Source organism: Myodes glareolus, chromosome 4 (assembly GCF_982192425.1).
Source record: "Myodes glareolus chromosome 4, mMyoGla1.1, whole genome shotgun sequence".
Classification (NCBI taxonomy): domain Eukaryota; kingdom Metazoa; phylum Chordata; class Mammalia; order Rodentia; family Cricetidae; genus Myodes; species Myodes glareolus.
The window spans coordinates 77,263,014-77,284,262 of NC_142029.1; the positions used below are offsets into that span (position 1 = coordinate 77,263,014).

A 21,249-nucleotide genomic window follows, 5' to 3' on the forward strand; every position below is an offset into this window, starting at 1 on the left:
AGGAAGTGTAAATAACTGAGTGGAAAAATAAAATAAAAAGAAAGAAAGAAAGAAAGAAAGAAAGAAAGAAAGAAAGAAAGAAAGAAAGAAGAAAGAAAGAAAAGGACAGTTAATTGGTGTCTGTAAAACAGCTGAAACAGATTTACATCTTGGGGTCATAGCAAAGGCTTTGACTTCAGATTAAAAAGCATGCACATTTTATGTCTAGAGAGTCAGATATGGATTAGACAGTTCAATGAGAATTTTGATGTTATAGTTAGAGAACAATCAAAGGAAACTTAAAAATCTTGAGCTTGTGACTAAACAATAAGTAATCAGTGTTTTTAGAGCTAGATTAATAACTTGCCAGAACTCCATTTCTTAATGCTAAAACTTTGAGCTTTTAAAGTCTTAGTATAATGTTGGCATAATGGAAGAAATAAATCTGAAACGTTTTTATTATAATAAAGCCATTGTGATACCTTTACAAACTATATTCATCCAAATATCTCCAAAACATCTTTTTTAGGTCCTCCAGGTCTTGATTTTTTCAGACCTCTATAATTTGTATCTATATACCTTAATATCTTGCAATTAATAACTTTCATTTAAACACGTGAGTTATGTTCTTGTCACGGTTTAAGCCTTCATATCATCAGACCTTTACAGCTTGCATTTATACATCTTAATATACCTTATATAGAACCTAAAATGTTTGCTTAGATCTTTATAACCTAAGGCTTAAACTTTAAACCCCTTTAAAGACTTAATAGCTTTTTAACTGAATCCAATAAAACGAACTTGTAAATTTGAAGGTGTGAAACGTTTATATAAACCAAGTTTAACTTTTTGACTGTCCCGTTATCAGTCTGATACAGGACAAAGAAGTTTTTTAAACTTTCTTGAATCTAGGGAAGGGGAGAGCCAGACCCCAACTCTAGAGACAGCTTTTTAATAAAAGCAGAACAGAAAAAAAAAACCTTTAATGTTATCTACAGCAAAAGGATATATAAACTTTTGTTAACCTGAATCTAGTGGCCACATTACTCATAGGCATATTCTGAGGTCCAGCCATCAGGTGAAGCCACATTGGTGACTGTAAATACAATAAACGTGACAGAAAAAAAAAGATATCTAACCCATTTTTGTCTCTGTGTCATGTTTAAACGACATTTATGAACACAGCAGGATGCACAAACAGACAAATAGATAAACTGAGATAAACTGTTTAACAACACAGCTTTCTTGAGAAATAGACAAATAAAAACTTCCAATGGGAGAGACATTTCATCACAAATTATATAAATTTTAAGATTGCCTTAATGGGCATCCTTTTGAGATAAGAGTTAATAGAATGATTTTTAAGATACAGGAAAAAAAGACATTTAGTGTGTTTTTAAGGTTTTGTAGTTCAGATTGTAGTTTCTGGAAGAAGAATGTTGGTAAACGCCGCTGCGGAAGTGCTCTGTCTAGTGGCAGCCTGTTGCCTGTTTGGGGAGGGAGGGTGTTAGGGAAGAAAAAGGGATCCCCTGGGGAACAAAAGCAAAGCCAGCTGTGCCCGCCAGTTTGAACTTCCTGGAGGATTTTGGGAGAACACGATGGTCCCCGGTATCCAGCAAGCAGTGCTGCTTGGAGAGTTGTAACAACTGAGTTGCTGCTGGCCTCTTTTACATGTCTGTACCATCCCGTGCCCGCCTGTGCCGGAGCTCCTGCCACAGGGCAGCAGCCGTGGGATGTGAGGAGGGGACTGACATTAACGGGAGCAGGAACCATCTGCAGCTGGCTGGGTAGACTCCTCCGGGTAGACTGCACAGGTCCCACCCCCAGGCCCTACTCAACGTGAGATGAGCACATTTAGCCACGCATGACCGCCTGCAGCTGTGTGCGGTGGAGACAAAAAGCTCCTGCCCCTCGTGGAGGCTGTCTACAAGGGGTGGGAGGACTCAGTGTGGCTAAAGGCTCCTGCACCCACTCGCCCTGCAGGGTGGCCGGGAGACAGGCTCTGTCCCTGCACTCACATGGCCGCCAAGACAGGCTGTGTTCCGTGCCCCATGCATGCTCCTGTGAAGAGCAGCTGGTGAGAAGCAGAATTCCCCATTACAGAAAAGAGAGGAAACGCAGTCGGAGGTCTTCAATATTCCCGAGGCAATTTAGCCACCGGGGAATTGCAAGTCCTAACAAGCATAAACCTGTCCATAGATTTAAGAGATTGGCAACCACCCTAGTGGCTTTAATTGGCCATTGCATTACCAGATTTTATTTTTTTTTATTTGAGAGAGAGAGAGAGAGATAAAGGTTTTTTTGCCCATGCCTGTTGGGCTGTCATGGTTCAAAAACGGGGTGAAAAAATGTTTAATCAATTCCAGAGAATTGCCCTGGCCAAGACGCCTCAATTGTCCTCAAATCGTATTTGGTCCCATGCAAAGGTGAAAACCAGAGGTAGAGCAAAGAAGACTGCTGATCCTCAAGTTGGGACAGCCAGGCTAAAAAGGCTACTTCTCTCAGGCAGGGGTTGCTCAGCAACTCTTACAAACACCATCTGTGGGCGTGTTCTTTCCCTCTCAGCCTGTGGGTGACCAGGGCAAGAGGGCAAGAGGCGGTAGTAGTGACAGAAAGCTTTGTAGCAGAGACAGCTCTCCAGGAGACAGACTTCAGTGAATCATCTCAACTTTATTCCAGCATATATAGCCCTAGGGAGCCTGGGGACAAACCCTTGTTTGCATTAAGTGGTGGGCTCCTATCCTAAGGCTTTGTATGTGATAGTAGCAGATCACCATGTGGGTCAACAGGGGAAGAACATTTGTAGGTATCTGTGTCAAGGGTCACTCTTGAGGTAAGTCAAGCATCCTGGGCCTAGAGACCTCCTCCAGGTAAGGCTGGGTAGAGAGCAGGAAGCTTTCACTGAGGAGAAGAAGCCCTCCATGTTGCTGAGCTTACAGAAAGCTGCCAGGCTATGCAGACTGATCAGCAGGGGCTTCCAACGCTGGTGTCTCCAGATCTGGTGTCTGGGATCTGAGTGGGATCTCCAGAACTGTTGTGGAGTATTCACCAGAGAAGACTGCTCAGACATGGGTTTAAGCCAATAGAAGAAAGCCTTTACTAGCCGGCCAGCAACTACACTGGGTGTTCAGGATCCCAGTGTAACACGGAACTATTCTCAGGTGAGTTTTTAAGCATAAAAAGTGTGTCCTGGGTTAGCATACTTCGATTAACAAGAACAGTTATCTAGAAGCAGAACCACAAAAGCTCAAATGCAAGGTCAGTACATTTTGTGACTTTCCTAGAACTATGGACCTTGATGGATTAGGTCTTTGTTTTTGTTTTGGCTGGTGGTGCTGTCTACATGCTGAGTTTTATAGCCTGGATGGCACTTCCATCATGGAATCGGTTGTGCTAAGGTCTGGGGCCCTGTTACATTCCCACTGGCCTTAGTGAATGAGTCGAACCGTGGATTCAGATAATTGATCCTAAGGGCCATGTCTTAATTACGGTTTCTATTACTGTGAAGAGACACGATGACCACGGCAACTCTTCTAAGGAAAACATTTAATTGTGGTAGCTTGCTTGCCACCAGAGGTTTAGAGGTTTCAGTCCATTATCATGGCGGAAAGCATGGCAGCGTGCAGGTAGACGTGGTGCTGGAATAGTGGCCGAGAGTCCTACATCTTTTAGGCAAAAGTTGACTGATGTCATACTGAACAAAGCTGGAGCAAAGAGGACCTGAAAGCCCGCCCCCAAACTGATACACTTCCTCCAACAAGACCACACCAATCCCAACAAGGTCAGTTCTTTTAATAGTACCACTCCCTGTGAGATTATGGGGGCCAGTTATGTTCAAATTCCACAGGCCATTAATTTTACTGAATTGATATATAATTTGTAAGCTGCAGGAGCTCAATCAGAATGAGAATTAAAGTCCCAACCAGGATTGATACCAGAGTAGTTAGTTAGGAGGACAAGAGGATTAGAGACTAATACCAATGATCTGATTTATGTCTTTGTCTCTCTTTCTTTTTGAGTTTTTTTCCAACCATGGCAATGTTTTTCTAATTACTCCTGATCAGTTAGCATGGAAACAATGGGTTTCTCCCAAAGCCATACATCATACCACACATCTCCCGAGAAATAAGTCCAAGCCTCTCCAATTTGGTGGGACCACTCTTTTGTGGGACCCACTTCTGTGAGGGAATCTAGCTGTTGTTCTAATTCAGAAACAGAAACTTTTGCTCCCTCTAGGTCCTGATCAACCTTTCTACTTAGTTTTTTAAGTTTTTATCGCTCATGATAAAGGCTGATGTATGTATGGCTGACACTGGCTCCAACTAGGCCTGAAATGAGAACAGGCCAAGTTCTTTTATAATAATCCAGAATCCATATTAAAATGTACTTTTCTCCCCCTTCTCCTTTATATAGGTATACCTAGGGCAGAATGTGTGCTAAGATGCATGAAAAGGGTTTCTCGGTTGGAAAGCATCAGAAGAGGCACATTTAGTCCACCCATTAGTACACACCCACCAAGTAATCTCAGAGGCCCAGTAATATTGCTGTTGCCCAGATGGGTTAACCCATAAGGCAGAATAGCAGGCATCAGAATAAGGCTAAGTGCCTAGGGTAAAAGTTTTGGATGTTAGACAAGTTTCAGCCCCTCCTAAGTCCGCTAACGTTAATTTGAACTGTCCTCACTCACAGTGAGTTTCATCAGCCAATGGGCTGACAGTCTGGTTCGTTTCTACCCCTATGTAGTACAGGGGCTGAGGGGTTAAGCATAACCAGCAATCCTGGCCAACTTCTGGCTGGGAATGATTAACTAAGTGGTGAACCTTGTCAAGAGTAAAAAAACAGGAGTCTGGATCCCTCAGCTTCTAGGATATCAAGAGGTAGTTAAGTAGTTACTGGATGTGTTAAGTACTTTGGAGGGAAAATTGGTTGAGACCTTAGCATGGGTTGGACCTTGAGGGCTGGTTTAAATCTACCTCTAGGCTCCCTTTCTGTGATACAGAGTCTGATTCTTCAGGTTTTTCCTATTTCCTTTGGCCAGATTTTTTTTTTAATTTTCCAGGAAGCTTCTGTTTCACAACCCCAGTTTTGGCAATGGAAATTCCCTTGTTCTTGGCAACCAGGAGGGCCTGCTGCAAGGCATGCAGAAAATTGCAAACTTTGTATTTTTATCTCAAAAAAAAATCAATTCTCGTATCTTTCCTTTTTCTAGTACAACCGGACATTTAAAGTGGGCATCAGTGAGCAAAGATCAAGATGGAATATAGATTGTTGGTCTGTAGTTATGCTAACTATAATTTCCCTGTCTTCCTCAGTTTCCAGGTCTGGACTTGAGAGTGGTGGGGATTGAACCATGATCCTATTATACTTATATCCACAGGGCAAAGCATAAGGCTCAGCAGGAGGCACAAGGGCATGAAGTGGAAGGGTCCACGGCCTGATGGAACATTAATTTTAATGTTTAGAGACAGCCCATTTGGCAGTGGTAGCTATAGCTCCTGCCTTATTGACTTGGGTGTGATGACTCCGTGGTGTGATGCCAGTTACCTTCATGGCTCTAGGAGCGAAGAGAATCACTATGTGGGGTCCTTTCCAAGTTGGTTCCAGCACCACTTTGGCCACCTGCTTGACCCAGACAGTATTACCAAACTCAAACAAGAGCAAACCGGTTGTAGATTCAAAGGTCAGCTGTTTCTCTCAGTTAGTCTGATCGATACCTTTATGGTGGGCTAAAGGGTCTGTAGTGACTTGAGAAAGGAATGGTTAGAGAGTTCTACCAACTTCTGGGTTCTGAGCTTGAGAAGCGGGGGGGGGGGGATGATGTAGGTGGGTCTTCTATCTATCTGTTGCTTTCATTGGTTAATTAATAAAGAAACTGCTTGGCCCGATAGGTCAGAACATAGGTAGGCAGAGTAGACAGAACAGAATGCTGGGAAGAAGGGAAGTGAGGCAGACGCCATGCTTCTCCTGCCCAAGATGGACATGGGTTATTTCAGATAAAGCTAGCTGTGAGCCGGGCAGCGGCAACACAGCCCGCCACTCCTTTTGCAACAGGGGGAGATCTTCCAGAATAGCCTCATAGGGGGTAAATCCCTGTCTACACAGGGTGCAGGGGGCAGCAGGCCCAAAGTGAAACAAGGGGTAGGAGGTCTATCTCACCGTTCATCAAACTCTAATGAGTTTTAGTAAAGTTCGTCCTAACCCATCCTTTCTACCTACCCAGTGCACAATAAAGTTTTCAATCTATGTCTAAGTTTTAGGTATTAATTAAGAGATCTTGGCTATGAACGCCAGGCCATTGTTGGACCCCATTGCTAAGGGAAGGGGCACAATTCAGGGGGCCAGTTTCTGGTAAAGCTTTTAAGCTAATATATAAGCAGTTTCGGTCTGGGTGGAGAACTGCCCACTGGTGGAGAATTGGGTGGAGGCTGCCCGTGTGTACAGTGGTGGACTTTCCTTTTCCCCGGCTGAGAGCCTGGGTCAGGGCGATCAGTTCTGCTTTCTGGATGGAGATACGTATGACCTGGTCCCCAGTCCTTTCAGCTGAAGTAACTACTGCAGCTCCTGCATTCCTGGTTTTATCTTTCCTCTTGTGACAGTCATGAATAAGCCCCTGCCAGTTGTCATCAGGCCAGAAGGCAGCAGAGGTGACAGTGGTGGGTTTCTCAAACTGGACTTGAGAATGGTCCAAAAGTAGAGTCTGATTCTGGGTCACATACAGCCAGCATTCTGGTGTTCCTCAGAGGAGTATCTCTGGCCGGGGGCTCTAAGTATAAGATCATGAGGTCTAAGTACAATAGCATGAAGTGCTGGAAGTATAAGATCCTGACCCAGAGTTAACTGCTTGTTTGTTTCGCTAAACTAGTAGCAGCCACCAAAGCTCTTAGGCAGGTGGGCTCTCCAATGGGAGTCTAATCATTTGAACAGGAATGCCACAATGTGTGTCCATGGCCCCAAAGTTTGAGTTAAAAAATCCCTATTGCCTTTTGTTTTGTGGATGAAAAGTTTTGAGACATCTGAAAGAGGTGGGAAGCAAAACTGCTTTTAAAGCCTCAAATAACCTTTGTTTAGTCTCAGTCTAGATTAGGGACTCAGTACCCACACCCCACACCCATATACACCATGTGCTGTGTATATAGGCAGGCCTTGCTGTTTCTACAAACTCTGTTATCCAGAGCCAGCAATACCTCATCACACCTAGGAACTCTTGAACCTGTCTCTTGGTCTTCGGAGTTGGGACCTTAAGGATAGCTACCCTACAGTGAGACAGGTTTGGCAGCCTCTGATGTCCAACGCTGGACTGTCTTAGCCGATATCCTCCAGGAAATTCCTGTAACAGTCGCTCATTGGCCTTCTTACCAGCTATTTTAGTTTTGAGGATTAGGAGAAGGTCATCTCCATAAGGTAAGAGTGTGGTCCCAGGAAACTTCTGATGGAAGAGCAAGAAGTCAACATTTAGTGTCTCATCACACATGATTGGAGAATTCTTAGATCATGGAGGCAACCTGGTTCTGGAATGTTGCCTGCTGAAACCTCCCTCTGGGTCTGTTCATTTCAAAGCAAAGATGGGTTGACTCACCTATGCCAATGGGAGGCTGAAGAATACATCTTTCATGTCCAAGACGGTGTACACCTGTTTCTCTGGAAGAATCAGACTCATGAGAATCAGAGGTCCCAAGTTTCTTCATAGGCAGGAGATGTGTCTTCCAGGGTGACTGGCCTGGCACCAGTTTATCTGTCTCTCCAAGCCAGGGAATATGGATTGCAATTTCCCTTTTTGTTTCCAGGGTCATGGGTATTGTTTGATCGGAATGGGGGAACTGGCTAGTTGAACAGTTACAGAAACTTGGTGTTGGACGAGTCCCGCACACATGTGGTACACTGACATACACGCAGGCAAAACCCCCGAGTCCATACAGATTAAAAAAATAAAAAAAGAAAGACTTGAAATGCCACCCCATGCTTGTAAATGCTTCGATATTATTATGAGCATCATACCTGCCTGCTTGTTGTTTGCTGTGCTGACGGGAAACTGATGTGTGACTAAATAAGAAGCTCAGTTGTTTGGAGTATTAATTGCTGTGCTTCGGTATCGTTGAGTTTGGCTGTAATTATCTATATTTTACTTTATATGTTTGAAAATGTCATTTATAAAAGAGGTCCCTAGGCTCCATTAGACAACCAAAGAGGGCCCTGTTTCGGAACAAATAAGACTAAGGACCTTTATGCTCCAAGATATTCCCATCATATGGTACAATCAAAACAAGGCTGCTGCTGAAGCTGTGTGCCGTAGTTTAGCACAAAGAAAGGCTGGAAGAGACAAGTCATGTTGCTCTAGTTATAGTCACTTAGGAGAACGAATATTTTGGCTGTGCACAAGCACACTAGAGACCAGGAATTGTAGTGTGACTGGGATGCCATATGCCAGACCTAAGTTTGCATCACTAGTGATAGGAGAGACGACCTCTCCAGGCTGCACATGGGTGCTATAGTGACTGAGGAGGACCAGACTCTAGGAGCAGAGTCAAGAAGAAAGACCGTGTTTCTGATAGCTGACATCATTCACATGGACGGGGAGAGGAATTGGCAGGCAGTGACAACAGAGAACTGGCTAACAGGACAGGCTGACCTTGGCAATTCCTATGAGCAGGGCAAACTCAGATCTATTCATTTCTGGGATGTAAATGTATCCACAGTGGAAGGGTCTCAGCTAAGAAGCAATGTATACAGTGTTGCTTATAGGCTAGCATACCGCAGGTTAAGCACACCTCTGCCCTTGAGCATTCCCAATGGAGACAGCCTGGGGACATTTGGATAGGCAGAGCTCAAGGTAAGGTAAGCTAGTGAGATATCTCCTAGGAATACATGCGGTCACCCAGCTCTAAGCCTCTAAAGAACTGTGGTCTGTAGTTACTTCTATTATGTGAGGAATCTGCTCTAGAATGTCCATTGACATCATCGAGGAACGTCACAAAGGGGCATCCTGCAGCGTACACTGGCAAAGTATGCTTGTAAGACGAAAGGGATCTCAGAGGGAAGAAAACCCAGTATTTAAGCTCAAGATTGAACAAAGTTTTCTGGATTTAGCGTAGAGCATGGTGGGTACTGGAAGGTGTCCATCCAGGTGGGATGAAGGCAAGAGGCCATGGACAATGATGGGGACACACGGAAGAAGAAGGCATATTCTAAGGCTGACAGGGATGTGGCATTTCTACTTCTGGCATCTAACGTTCATAAACAGTTTTTTCATTGGCCTTGTTGACATACTTCATCTTCTGAACACATATAGGATAAATATTTGATATTTATTTTTACATTCACAAATAAGCAAAATAAGCATAAATTTAATGAAACACTGGTTGGAAATCTGGAAGTCGTAAAATTGTAATGATTTTTTTTCAGGACTGGTAAAATTCTGTCTGTGTATACTACTTTCTAGGTAGAAGAGCGCAAGTCAGAACAAATGTAAGTCAAGCGTTAAGAAATTTGTCCAATCGGGCATGGTGGCACATGCCTTTAATCCCAGCACTTGGAAGGCAGAGGCAGATGAGTCTGTGAGTTCCAGGACAGCCAGGGCTATTACACAGAGAACCCCTGTCTTGAAAAACAAAAAACAAACAAAACAAAACAAAACCAAAAAATTCACCTAAAAGTTAGAAAACCTAGGTGAGTCTTAGGGTGGGGAGGCCTTTGACTGACATGTTGCCTTACCAGACATGCTCTTATACTTTCTTAAAAAGCACAAATTTAAGTGGGAAAAAATTTTGGGAGTCGCTTTTTTTTTTTTTTTTTTTGGACTCATTCCACAAGCATTATGCTTGTCCGTACACAATGGGTACAAGTCTTACAATGAGGAGGCAGAGCTGACTCCAAGGCTTTATTAATTGGCAGGTTTTGGTTTTCAGGAAGTAGTTTAATATCAACTGGACAGTACAATGAACGACACAGATGAAATCAGCTGTGTTCTCTTCTCTTCCGAATTCATTCATTTCCTCTCCACACCATCCAGACACAGAATTCAATCCTTCTAGAAGTTCCTTCAAGCACCGTGTTTCCATAATTGGCAAGTCACAGCTTGATCACTAGACCGTGATTTAGGATGAGCTGCAACCGACCATCGCATCTTGCTTAAAACATCTAGCTCTAACGTGACTTTTTTCTCTAGACTCTGTTACTGAAGTCACCGTCTATACCCCAAGCAGCCAAGTTCAGCCACCCATCCTTGAGACGTCAGTGCAAACAGTCAAAAGAATAGCAATAAGCTTCAGAGGGAGATGCAGAGATATTGAAAAGAGGGGCAGAGACATCCAGTGGCCACACAGATATCAATCGTCAAGGTCGTAAAGTAAAACAGAGTGTTATGGGCATGCATACTACAGTCAAGTCAAGGTGTGGCCCTGCCCACCATTGACACGTCATTGTTGTCGCTGTAAGACTGTGTCTTTTTTAGGGAGAAGAGCCCTACTGCTCCTACTGTCCCAGGCTTTTCTTCTCATGGCATAAGAATTTCCAACTTCTTAAGGTCTGTTGCTTTCCTAGTCTGATAGCTTAAGTGTCTCTTTAGAATATAATCATTTCTTCAAAGTCTATTATCTTTGGATTTCTGCTTTTGCTCTGTACCAATAAGATGCAAATGGAATCTTTTTAGAACCTATCGGGTTAATTCACCCATCCAAAAGCTTTTCAGACAGCCCAAAAAAATATTAATAAGAAACAGAGAGGAGAGGAATATGCACATTGCATCTGGTGAGTATTGTTTTCGTTCTCCAAGAAATGGGCGTGATCAGAAGGAGTGGGTAGCCGTTACTATTGGTTAGTTCCCTCTGCTTCCGTCCTTTACCCCCTCAACACCCCCTTCTCCCTCTTCTCTTTCCCTTTCCTCAAGCATTACATAACCTTGCTGAATTTGTCTTTTATACAGAGTAATTTAGACTCCTTCCCCCAAAAGAATTCCCACTTCAAGATTCATACTTGGTGCTCAGCAAAACAAGAATCACGACGGGATCAAGTTTATTTAAAGGTATCTTGTAGATTACTTTTGTAACATACGCATAATCTTAGGGTCCCATCAGTTAGCTTCGGTTTCACCCCTCCCCCCACCATGCTGCAAAGAACCTGCTGGCTGATTAAGTTTTCTGCTTCTCATTGAGACTGTGGTGAGGGAAAGTAGGGTGTTTCTGTAGGAGACGAACAGGGAGAGTGCATACAGTGAGCCTCTGGCTTCCATTCCAGGAGCCAGGAGAAGCAGGACCCTTCAAACCAAAGTCTGAGTAGGAAACAGTTGGCAGGGTAGGAAAGGAGCTGTTTATTAAGACAGAAGAACAAGCAAGACGGCTCGTGGCAGACGGTCAAGCCTCAAAAACACAAGTCACAGGGCGACAGTAGAGTGCAGACGGACCCCCTCCTCACCTCGAGGCCTTCTCTTGTGCTCTTTCCTAGGGAACGGACCATGTTCTCAAACATACTGTGTAAGAAAATGCTGCTAATGTTCATGTCCGTTTTAGTAATTACCTGGATAATCCATGAAATTTCTCAAAATCCCACAAAGGTAGGAACGCAATCTCCCACTTTGACCAGAAGCTGCTACCTGTGTGAGCTATCTCCTGCTACCTGTGTGAGCTATCTCCTCAGCTCCTTTCACAAGTCTCCCGTTCCCACTCAGCTCCCTTCTCCTCTCATCTATTTACGGGGTGTCAGAGGGTGACGACACTGACTGTCACTACTTCTTCATTTTTCGTTCATCCTTACGGCCTTTTAACCTGTCTTGTCCCTCTCTCGGGCACCCGAAATGGCTCTTGGTCAGGCCACCAACTGCCATATCACTAAATAACGACTTGTCACTGAATCTGGGTGTGTATGCTTAGTTTTCTAAGCCCAGTCTGCTACTACCTTTACCCATGCGGCGGCTATTTTTAGTAACCAATATGCCTTATAGTTTTTCAATATTAAGTGATAATTAGGAAAGGCTTACCACTAGAAATTTATTTAGGAATTCAGCCATGTTTTGTCATGTTTTTCCTCATAGCATTCCTGTATTTAAATATCAGGTACATGTAATCCCATCACACAGAAGACAGAAATAGGAAGATTGTGAGTCTGAGGCCAGCCTGAACTGTATAACAAAATCCTTGTCGCAAAAATAAAAAACATTGACAACTGCAATTTCAATCATTTAAGTTAAAGCATAATGAGGATTTTGTCTTTAATTCACTAAATCATAAATTATATTGATATATTTTCCCTTCTGGATCCATGTTTAGACATATTTATATAAATATTATATAAAAATGTATATATATATGAATATATATAAATGCAAATAGCATTTTGGAGAGAAAGAATTTAAAAGCCATGTTCACGGGTTGGAGAAGTCTTTACCTTCCCTATATTATACTAATCAAGTTTTAGTATCATAAATGTATCATAAAACCAACTGGACAGTTTTCCTCATTATGTATGTTAGCAATAACTGAACCAGTGGAGAAGCGTTCAGCCATCTGTCCAGTGGGAGAGCAGCAAAGAGTAGCTACTGACTACAAGGTGCGTAGGCTAGGGAAGAGCGAACTCACCTCCGCCAACCTCTTACTCCCCGAGCTCTTGTTTTCAAATTAACGTTTCTGTAAAACTCCTTGTGAGTGAAAATGGCTGGGAGCAGGTCGGTTTTTACAGAGCCTTACCCGCCTTGTCGTTTCAGCTTTGGTCTGTTCTGAACACAAGCATCCCCCTCCGTTCCTGGAACACCTCCATGAAGTCCTTGTGTCCTGAAATGCGGGTGAATCAGTCAAGGTTACCAACAGAGACTAACCTGAGACAGGAGACCCCTAAAATGACAGCACCGGTCAAGTCACCAACAGAGAAAGAGCTGAGAATCAGGGCGATCCTGGAGAAGCTAGATCAGCAGATCCCTCCCAGACCTTTCACCCACCTCAACACCACCACCAGCGCCACACACAGCACAACCACCATCCTCAACCCTCGAGACACATACTGCACGGGGGACAAACTGGATGTGCTGCTGGAAGCTAGGGACTACCTGGGACACAGGAAGGAGTATGGTGGGGACTTCCTGAGGGCCAGGATATCCTCCCCAGCCCTGAAGGCTGGAGCTTCCGGAAAGGTGACAGACTTCAACAATGGCACCTACCTGGTCAGCTTCACTCTGTTCTGGGAGGGCCCGGTGGCCCTGTCTATTCTTCTCATGCATCCCAGTGAAGGAGTGTCGGCCCTCTGGAGGGCCCGGAACCAAGGCTATGACAGAATTGCCTTCAAGGGTAAATTTGTTAATGGCACCTCCCAGGTCTTAGTTGAATGTGGCCTGACCCTAAACTCAAGCACTAAACTCTGCAAATACCTGTACAGTGGCGGTGAAGAAGTCTTCTACTGTATGAAGCCTCAACACATGCCCTGTGAGGCCCTGACCCATGTGTGCACCAAGCAGCAAGGTGTTTCTTTTCTTACTGTCAAAGAGAAAGCTCTTTTCCAGAAGTGAGTATATTCTCAGTACAATGAGATGTTCCCCCAGGCAGAGCTATCCTGCCCACCTCAATACTGAGCAAGACCTCAGATGCTTCCACCATTCAGGATTCTGGTAAGACCTATGTTGTCTTTACTGGGCCCCCTATTCATGCCACAGTTTCCCTTCCTATTGATATGCTCAGTAAAAGGAGCTGCCCAATAAAAGGGAACCAAATGAAGTATATACCTCTGCTTCTCTGCGACAACCAGCACTGACCTGTATCGATCGTGTTATTTTATTATAGAGCTGGGTTTAACAAAATATCTGCCATGTGAAACTGTTCTACTGTGGCTCATAGTTGTCCCAGCTCCCCCCAAATGATGCCTTGATAGCATCATGATCCTCCACCTCCTTCATCTCATCTCGTACAGTTTGCTTCTTTAAATCTTTTGTTCATCCACTTATCTCCTTGTCTTGCGTTACCGTGCCAGTTCAGACAGCTCTGTAGATAACTCACCTCACCTTCCCTAGAGTGACAGTTAGCGGGTGGGACTCTCTTGCCTTTCTCAGCCTCTCTCTCTCTCTCCCTTCCTTCCTTCCTTTCCCTCCCTTCCTCCCTCCCTCCTACTTCTCCTCCTTTGCGTACCTTAGCAGACTTTTTCATTTATTCGGCCAATGTAATCTCCCGTTGTTCACAAACAGACACTTAACTTCCTGACCTCCTTGCTCTCCATGGAGATGGAACACACCTCATTGCCAAAAATAAACCATCATGGTTTCTTCTTGAAGACTTGCAAAGGTGACTGTCGCCACACACCTCAGAACAGTGACACCAAGCCCTGAGACACCATTTCATCTGGAATCCTTTTCTGTTTACAATTAGGCAAAATCTACAGCCTCCCCACACAGCCCCCTTCCCCTACTGCAGCCTACTTTGCAGCAGACACACACACACACACACACACACACACACACACGTGCACGCGCACATTTCTTTTTCCTTTGCTTTGCAATAAAGTAAAATGCTTACTCTCAGCTACTCCTTTCCTAGTTTTCAAAGTCAAGTTTAGAATCTTTTTCTCCTTAAGCTTTCAAACACAAATGATTGGTGGAAGTAAGAGTAAACACCAAACATGGAAAAATAACACACTGCAGAATCTTGCCTAGGCATCCAAACTTGAGCTCTTGGTGTGCAGTCCCCTGCACCCCTTCTGAGTGAGTGAGAACACAGCTGGGTTTCTATTCCTTCCCTTTTATTCCTGAGTATACAACTCACCCATCTTTTCCTAACCACTAACTACCCTTTGTCTACAGCAGGCAACTAATCCACGCACCAAACTGAACTCTACTTTCTACCAATTGCTGAGATAGGAATTAAGGACGCAGAGAGGTCGAAAAGATGCCCTACCTTCCTTCAGATGACTTTCACCCGTCATAAAACAAGTCTTTGGGGTTAAAAAATAAATTCAAAGTGAACTAGCAGAAAACATGGCTAAAAATAGAAGCAGGGGCTGTGGTAAGAGGTCTATGTGGTACCATAGGAGGTACCATAGGTACCTCCTATGACCATAGGAGGTCTATGTGGTACCATAGGAGGTACCATAGGAGGTACCATAGGAGTCTGAACTCCTTTACTGAGGAGTTCAGACTCCTCAGTAAAGGATGGGAGAGTGACTTTAAATGATAGCACGTGAGCATCTGCAGGGAGAAGATGCTGAGTCCGTTGTATTGAAAAATCTAGGTGGTCTTAAGCTGACACGGGGAGGCTCATTGTGATTGAAGGGCAAGATTATATGAGCTTGAGTAGATGATGCGGAAGCAAATCTTTAAAAATGCAGATTTTATGGTTATTTTTTTAAAATCTAAAGCTTCTAGACATACACTGATGGCGTGTGACAAATAGCTCCAGTGCTCACCAGAACTCTCAGCAGGGTGGAAAGTCTTCCCACCTGCTTCATTAATAATACCTCAGAGACCTTTGAAATAATAGTTTCAGCCATATTATCAGAAGTTCAAAATGGATGCTTGCTTCGCTAACAAGCAGGTGATCCATGTTGCCTGTGTGCAACGACAGACAACAGGCTAATTTGTCATTTTGTTTTTTGAAGGTCCAACATAGGAGTAGAAATGATGAAGAGCCCTAACTTTATTAGAGTCTCCCGATGCAACAGTAAGTATCTTCTACCCTGTGCTCACTGCTTCTGTTTCTTTTCTAGTCTGTCGTTTTTTGAGATAGGATCTAACTGTACAGACCAGGCTAACCTCAAACTCACAGAGGTCTGCCTGCCTCTGCCTCCTGAGTGCTAAGGCTAGAGGTGTGCTCCACCATACCCAGCGCTAGGGACTTCTTGATGTTTGTCTCTTGCAGGGGAAAGGTTTTTCAGTATTAATTGTAATTTTCTAAATTACAATTCCTAATAAGTATCCATGATACCTGACAGGCTGGATGTTACAGATCAAAACCAATTCAAAGAAATTATTTAATATTCTTTTGATAGCTTACATTGTCTATGCCTAGATTCATCCCAGTATTTCAGATATCAACACTAGCCATTCATACTTTCACCTAGGAAGTCATATCCTAGTGCCCTAGCTACTGTGCAGATGTCTGGATGGATAATGGTAGCTTCAGCCTCCGAGATTTAGTTTCTTATATTTTCAATTGTGAGTCTAGCCATTAATGACTGAACCATCTCTCCAGCCAATGTAGATTTAGTTCCTAAATCTCCATTAGCATTTTCTCTAACATTTAGCTGTACCACTTACCAAATTTATATGGTATTTTGATGTTATTAAATGTTCAATGGCAAAACAAAGCAACATTACATAGGAAAGAATATCTACACTGCCTAATCTCCAGAGCATCTTCCCCCAAAGCCCACTTTAGCTTATCAATAACACCCATATACTTGGCAACATGTCAGGATTTATTGCCAATATTCATTCATTTGTTCAATAAATACTTATTGAGGGTCTTGTAGATAATGAGGCACTGTGGGAAAATGGAGAAAAATAAAGGCTTAGAAAGCTGGTGTTATAAAAACCGTTCAGCCTATTGACTCTATGAAGAAGCCATACGCAGAACTTCCTTTCCAGTGAGTATTTGGCTAACCCCAGAAAGATACCTGCAGTCTGGAAATGAGGGGAAAATAGAAAAATAAATCTCATCAAGACCATAGGGGAGTTGACAGATGTCAGTAATAAACATGCATGGAATCGGTTAAATTTGAGTAACTCAAATTGCCTCTGTAGCTGTTAGTTGAGATGGAGGAGGAGGACCACCCTGTGATGCACTCTTTAATGAAGTGCCCTTCGTCAGAGTGGTTGAGTTCAGTGTGTCATCCTGCACTTTTCCACCAATAGCTTTCGATCAGATAAACTCCAGTAATGAGCAAAATTGTCATGAGCAAGTTTAATAGGCCAGTCTGGTAGACATATTGTAGAATATAACCAAGGATTAGGCTAGAAACAGCAAGAGTCTAAATTGCTGTCAACCTTAGACATCATGTTAGAGAGTTCAGTGGCATTTTTCTGGTAGAGTTTTAAAGTCACAGTCCAAAAGGGGAAGGAAGTGCTTCAAAGAGTGATGCTCATTCACAACAGAAGAACTGAGCGTGACCTAGAGGAGGATGCTTATAGATGTCACCAAGGGACATGATGTATGTAAATAAAAGAAAATGTGCTGCTTCCAGGCTGTCTTTGGATTTCTATTGCTGGGAAGAGACATCATGACCATGGCAACTCTTATCAAGGAAAACATTGAATTGGGTGGCTTACAGTTCAGAGGTTTGGTCCATTATTGTCATGATGGGGCGTGGTGTCATGCAGGCAGACATGGTGCCAGAGAAGGAGCTGCGAGTTCTACATCTTGATCTGTAGGCAGCAGAAGGAGATTGTCACACTGAGCATGGCTTGAGCACATATGAGACCTCAAAGCCTGACCCCACAATGGCACACTTCTTCCAACAAAGCCACACCTCCTAATAGTGCCACGCCCCATGGACCAAGCATTCAAACACATGAGTCTATGGGGGCTATTCTATTCAAACCATCACTTAACTGCCTTCAGTCAAGGCACATCTGACTACATGTCTTCCTGGCTCACAGGAAGAGTGTTGTTGCACATTCTGCAGTTTCTAGAGGCTACCCACACTCCTTGTAGCCTACCCTCAGTCTCCAGAGCTACAACCATGTCAAATATCCGTGCTATGTCTCTCTTGTCCATCCTGTTGCCTCCATCTTCAACTTCTCACCCAGATAACAAAACAATCTTTATCACAAGCCCAAATACTCAGTTATATCTAGAAAATTTCTTCTGCCATAGAAAGCAACATAGTCACAAGTTTGAAGAATTTTTTTTGATGGTAGCAAACACCTTTATTTTTTTTATTTCATTGATTTTTATTGAGCTCTACATTTTTCTCTGCTCCCTTCCCTGCCTCTCCCCTCCCCTTCAACCCTCTCCCAAGGTCGTCATGCTTCCGATTTACTCAGGAGATCTTGTCCTTTTCTACTTTCTACTTCCCATGTAGATTAGATCCATGTATGTCTCTCTTAGGGTCCTCATTGTTGTCTAGGTTCTCTAGGATTGTGATTTGTAGGCTGGTTTTCTTTGCTTTATGTTTAAAAACCACTCATGAGTGAGTACGTGTGATAATTGTCTTTCTGGGTCTGGGTTACCTCACTCAAAATGATGTTTTCTAATTCTACCCATTTGCCTGCAAAATTCAAGATGTTGTTATTTTTTTCTGCTGTGTAGATTTAAGGTCTGGAAAATTTCAGGAACAATGCATTGCAGTCATTACTACACCTTCTACAATCTCTAAAGTAATTAGAAAGATGATAGTATTGCATATTATTGGCCACGTAATGCCCAAAATATCAGAATTAATAGTGAAATAAATGTGGAGGAGTTAATGTAAGAAAACAGTGCCCCAAGGGGTGGCACATACCTTTAATCCCAGCACTCGAGGCAGAGGCAGGAGGATTTCTGTAAGCTCTAGGCCAGCCTGGTCTACAGGGTGAGTTCCAGGACAGCCAGGGCTACACAGAGAAACCCCATCTTGAAAACCAAAGTCAGACAGTGGTGGAGCACGGCTTTAATTCCAGCACTTGGGAGGCAGAGACAAGCAGATCTCAGTGAGTTCGAGGCCAGCCTGATCTACAAAGCAAGTTCCAGAGCAACCAGGATTGTTACACAGAGAAACCCTGTTTTGAAAAAAAAGCAAACAAACAAATAAATAAAAACCAAAACATAAAAAGAAAACAGTGCCCTGGCATACAAGTTTATACATGACATGTTTTATAGAAAACTTGTAGGATTTGTCTGTTTATAGTGGGTTATCATCCAAATAAATTTATAGATTATCTTATCAGTGCATTCTCAAAGCAGAAAATATTTAGTGATGATGGGCCTGAAGGTTCCATACTCAGTGTTCGACTGTTCACTGTGCCATACTGCCAAGTCTTCTAGAAGTCCAACTGTGCCACAGCAAAATGGGAACATAATTAATGGAATTAAAAGAAATTCCATTTGGCAACTAAATTACTAGAATTTGAGGGTTTATTTTAAGTGTATTTTCTAATTCTGCCACCAGCACCATGTTGTTACTTTGTCCATAGGTTACAAATAATAGCTGCCCCTGGGGCACTGGTTTCAGGACCCACTTTGGATACCTAAATATGTAGATGTTCAAATTCCTTACATGAAATGGCCTATCATTTGCATATAACCTTATAACCTATGCACAACTTCTTACGGACTTTAGAGTACTCTAGAATATTCCTAACACCTGCTGCAGTGCAAATGCTGAGTAAGTAACCATAATCCAGTGCTGTGGAGGGAGCACTGATGAGGAAGGAAAAGTATTTACGTGTTCAGTACAGATGAATGTTTTTCCTGAATACCTTTCATGCATGATTGTTTCAGCCCATGGATACAGCGCCTATGGATACGGCAGGCCAAGCAGGGACCAGCAAGATGGCTTAGCAGAGAAAGACATTTGTCACCAACCCTAGCCACAGGAGTTTGATGCCTAGGATCAATACAGTAGAAGGAAAGAATTGACCCTTGCTTGTTGTCCACTGACCTCCAGAGGCATAGCACATTGTGGCACACATGCACGCACGCACACACGCACACACACACACACACACAAACACAACTAAATAAATGGAAATTTTTCAATGCCGCAGAGGGCTAACCATACAGTCCAACCATTTGATAATGCTCTGTTTTGAGGACACAGTCAATCAAAAACTACAAGGACCTTGAAGGAAGTAGTCCATGAGCACAGCAATGCAGAGAGATGACAAGTCCCTAAAATCTACTGCTTTCACCTTGTTTGGTAACTTATTCCAGTCCAGCCCATGGGCAACTTTCTAATGGACACCGAGCTCCACGGCTAAACTTTTTCTAAGAGTGTGAATAGAAGTGATACGTGAAAACTCTAGGCCCTGTGTTTAAAAGCAAAGCCAGTTTCCTTCCTCTGCTAGTTCTGTCCTTCTTCCTGACTGAACAGACACTAAAATAAAGCCCCTCTGGCCTGGGATGGTGCTGTATCAGAAAGAACAGAACAGCGAGATAAAAGGAACTGTGGTCCCCAACACTATACATCATTATCCCAGACCTGCTCACTTGGACCTGGTCCATGAAGAGGAAAGCATGTAAATCATGCTTGCTGACCTTTCTTATAGCATTCCTATCTGACACAAGAAGGGGTATTAGTGCAGGGGTGCTGAAGGGACAAAACCTAGGCTATGAGAGAAGTATGTACCTGGTACCTGGGTGCTACGATGCTTGACTGCCACACATGATGCCCTAGGATCCATGCCTAGCACTAGAACACACACACACACACACACACACACACACACACACACACGATATGTATGTAATATATAATATATATATATATATATTATATATATATATTGTGTGTGTGTGTGTGTGTGTGTGTGTGTGTGTGTAGTATACCAGCATGGAGAGAATGGCAAAGGAAGCATGATGTAAACAGCCAAGCTCTGTTATGATAAAACTCCAAGTGCCCTGCCTCTAGGATGCCCAGGAAGGCAGACCATGACAGAGCTGTCATGGAAGAGGGACTGGAGAAAGCAGCTCAGATTATTGTTAGTTCATGTGAGGTGCAACTCACCACTTTTAGCAAAGCCCTACTAAGACACCGCTGAGCTGGGCATTTCGTCCTAAAGGGCTTAAAGGGAATCCTGCTACTCAGTTTGAGTAGCAAGCCTTTGTTAATTAACCTTGTTCTTTCCCTGAAGAAACAGAGGTAAGGGTAAGATCTGCTGGTGAGGATGCCAGCTGGCGGGCTACTGCAACACTACTCAGGTGAGAGACACTGTCACCCAAGAGCCAATGGGAAAGGCAAAGAAAGGGAAAAATATCTCTCTGAGCTCATGAGCAGATTTAGAAGAAAACAAACAGAGAGGCGTTGAGATGACCCAAAACCATTCAAAAGACTGAGCAAGAGGAGCAAAGGAATTTTCAGAGCATAGTATTTTTTTACTGCTTGTTTGTAAGAATAAATAATTTTTGCTATTTTTTTTATTATTACAAAAAAATAAGAGGATCCTGGTATGGTGGCACACATCTTTAATCCCAGCACTCAGGAGCAAAGGCAGGCAGGCAGGTCTCTGTGTTCAAAGCTAGGCTGGTCTACAGAGTGAGCTCCAGGCCAGTAAAGGCTATGTAGTGAGACCCCTGCCTGAACAAGAGAGAGAGAGAGAGAGAGAGAGAGAGAGAGAGAGAGAGAATGAGTTGGGATGCCTAAAACATAACTAATAATCAAAAATAAAGT

The 21,249-nt window shown here is 43.3% G+C and overlaps 1 protein-coding gene across 8 annotated transcripts in view; it reads left to right on the forward strand.

Annotated features, from left to right (window-relative positions):
* LOC125389154 (NXPE family member 1-like) overlaps positions 1-21,249 on the forward strand; it is a 37,871-nt gene that overhangs the window by 15,055 nt on the left and 1,567 nt on the right. For 3 of the 8 annotated variants that reach the window (XM_048417604.3, XM_048417605.3, XM_085688702.2), the window contains 4 exons: positions 10,898-10,996; positions 11,416-11,524; positions 12,671-13,461; positions 15,541-15,602. In XM_048417604.3, coding sequence (XP_048273561.3) covers positions 11,426-11,524; positions 12,671-13,461; positions 15,541-15,602 — 952 coding nt within the window. In that variant the 5' untranslated portion in view covers positions 10,898-10,996; positions 11,416-11,425. The other 5 variants (XM_085688703.2, XM_048417602.3, XM_048417609.3 and 2 more) reach the window with 5 other exon arrangements.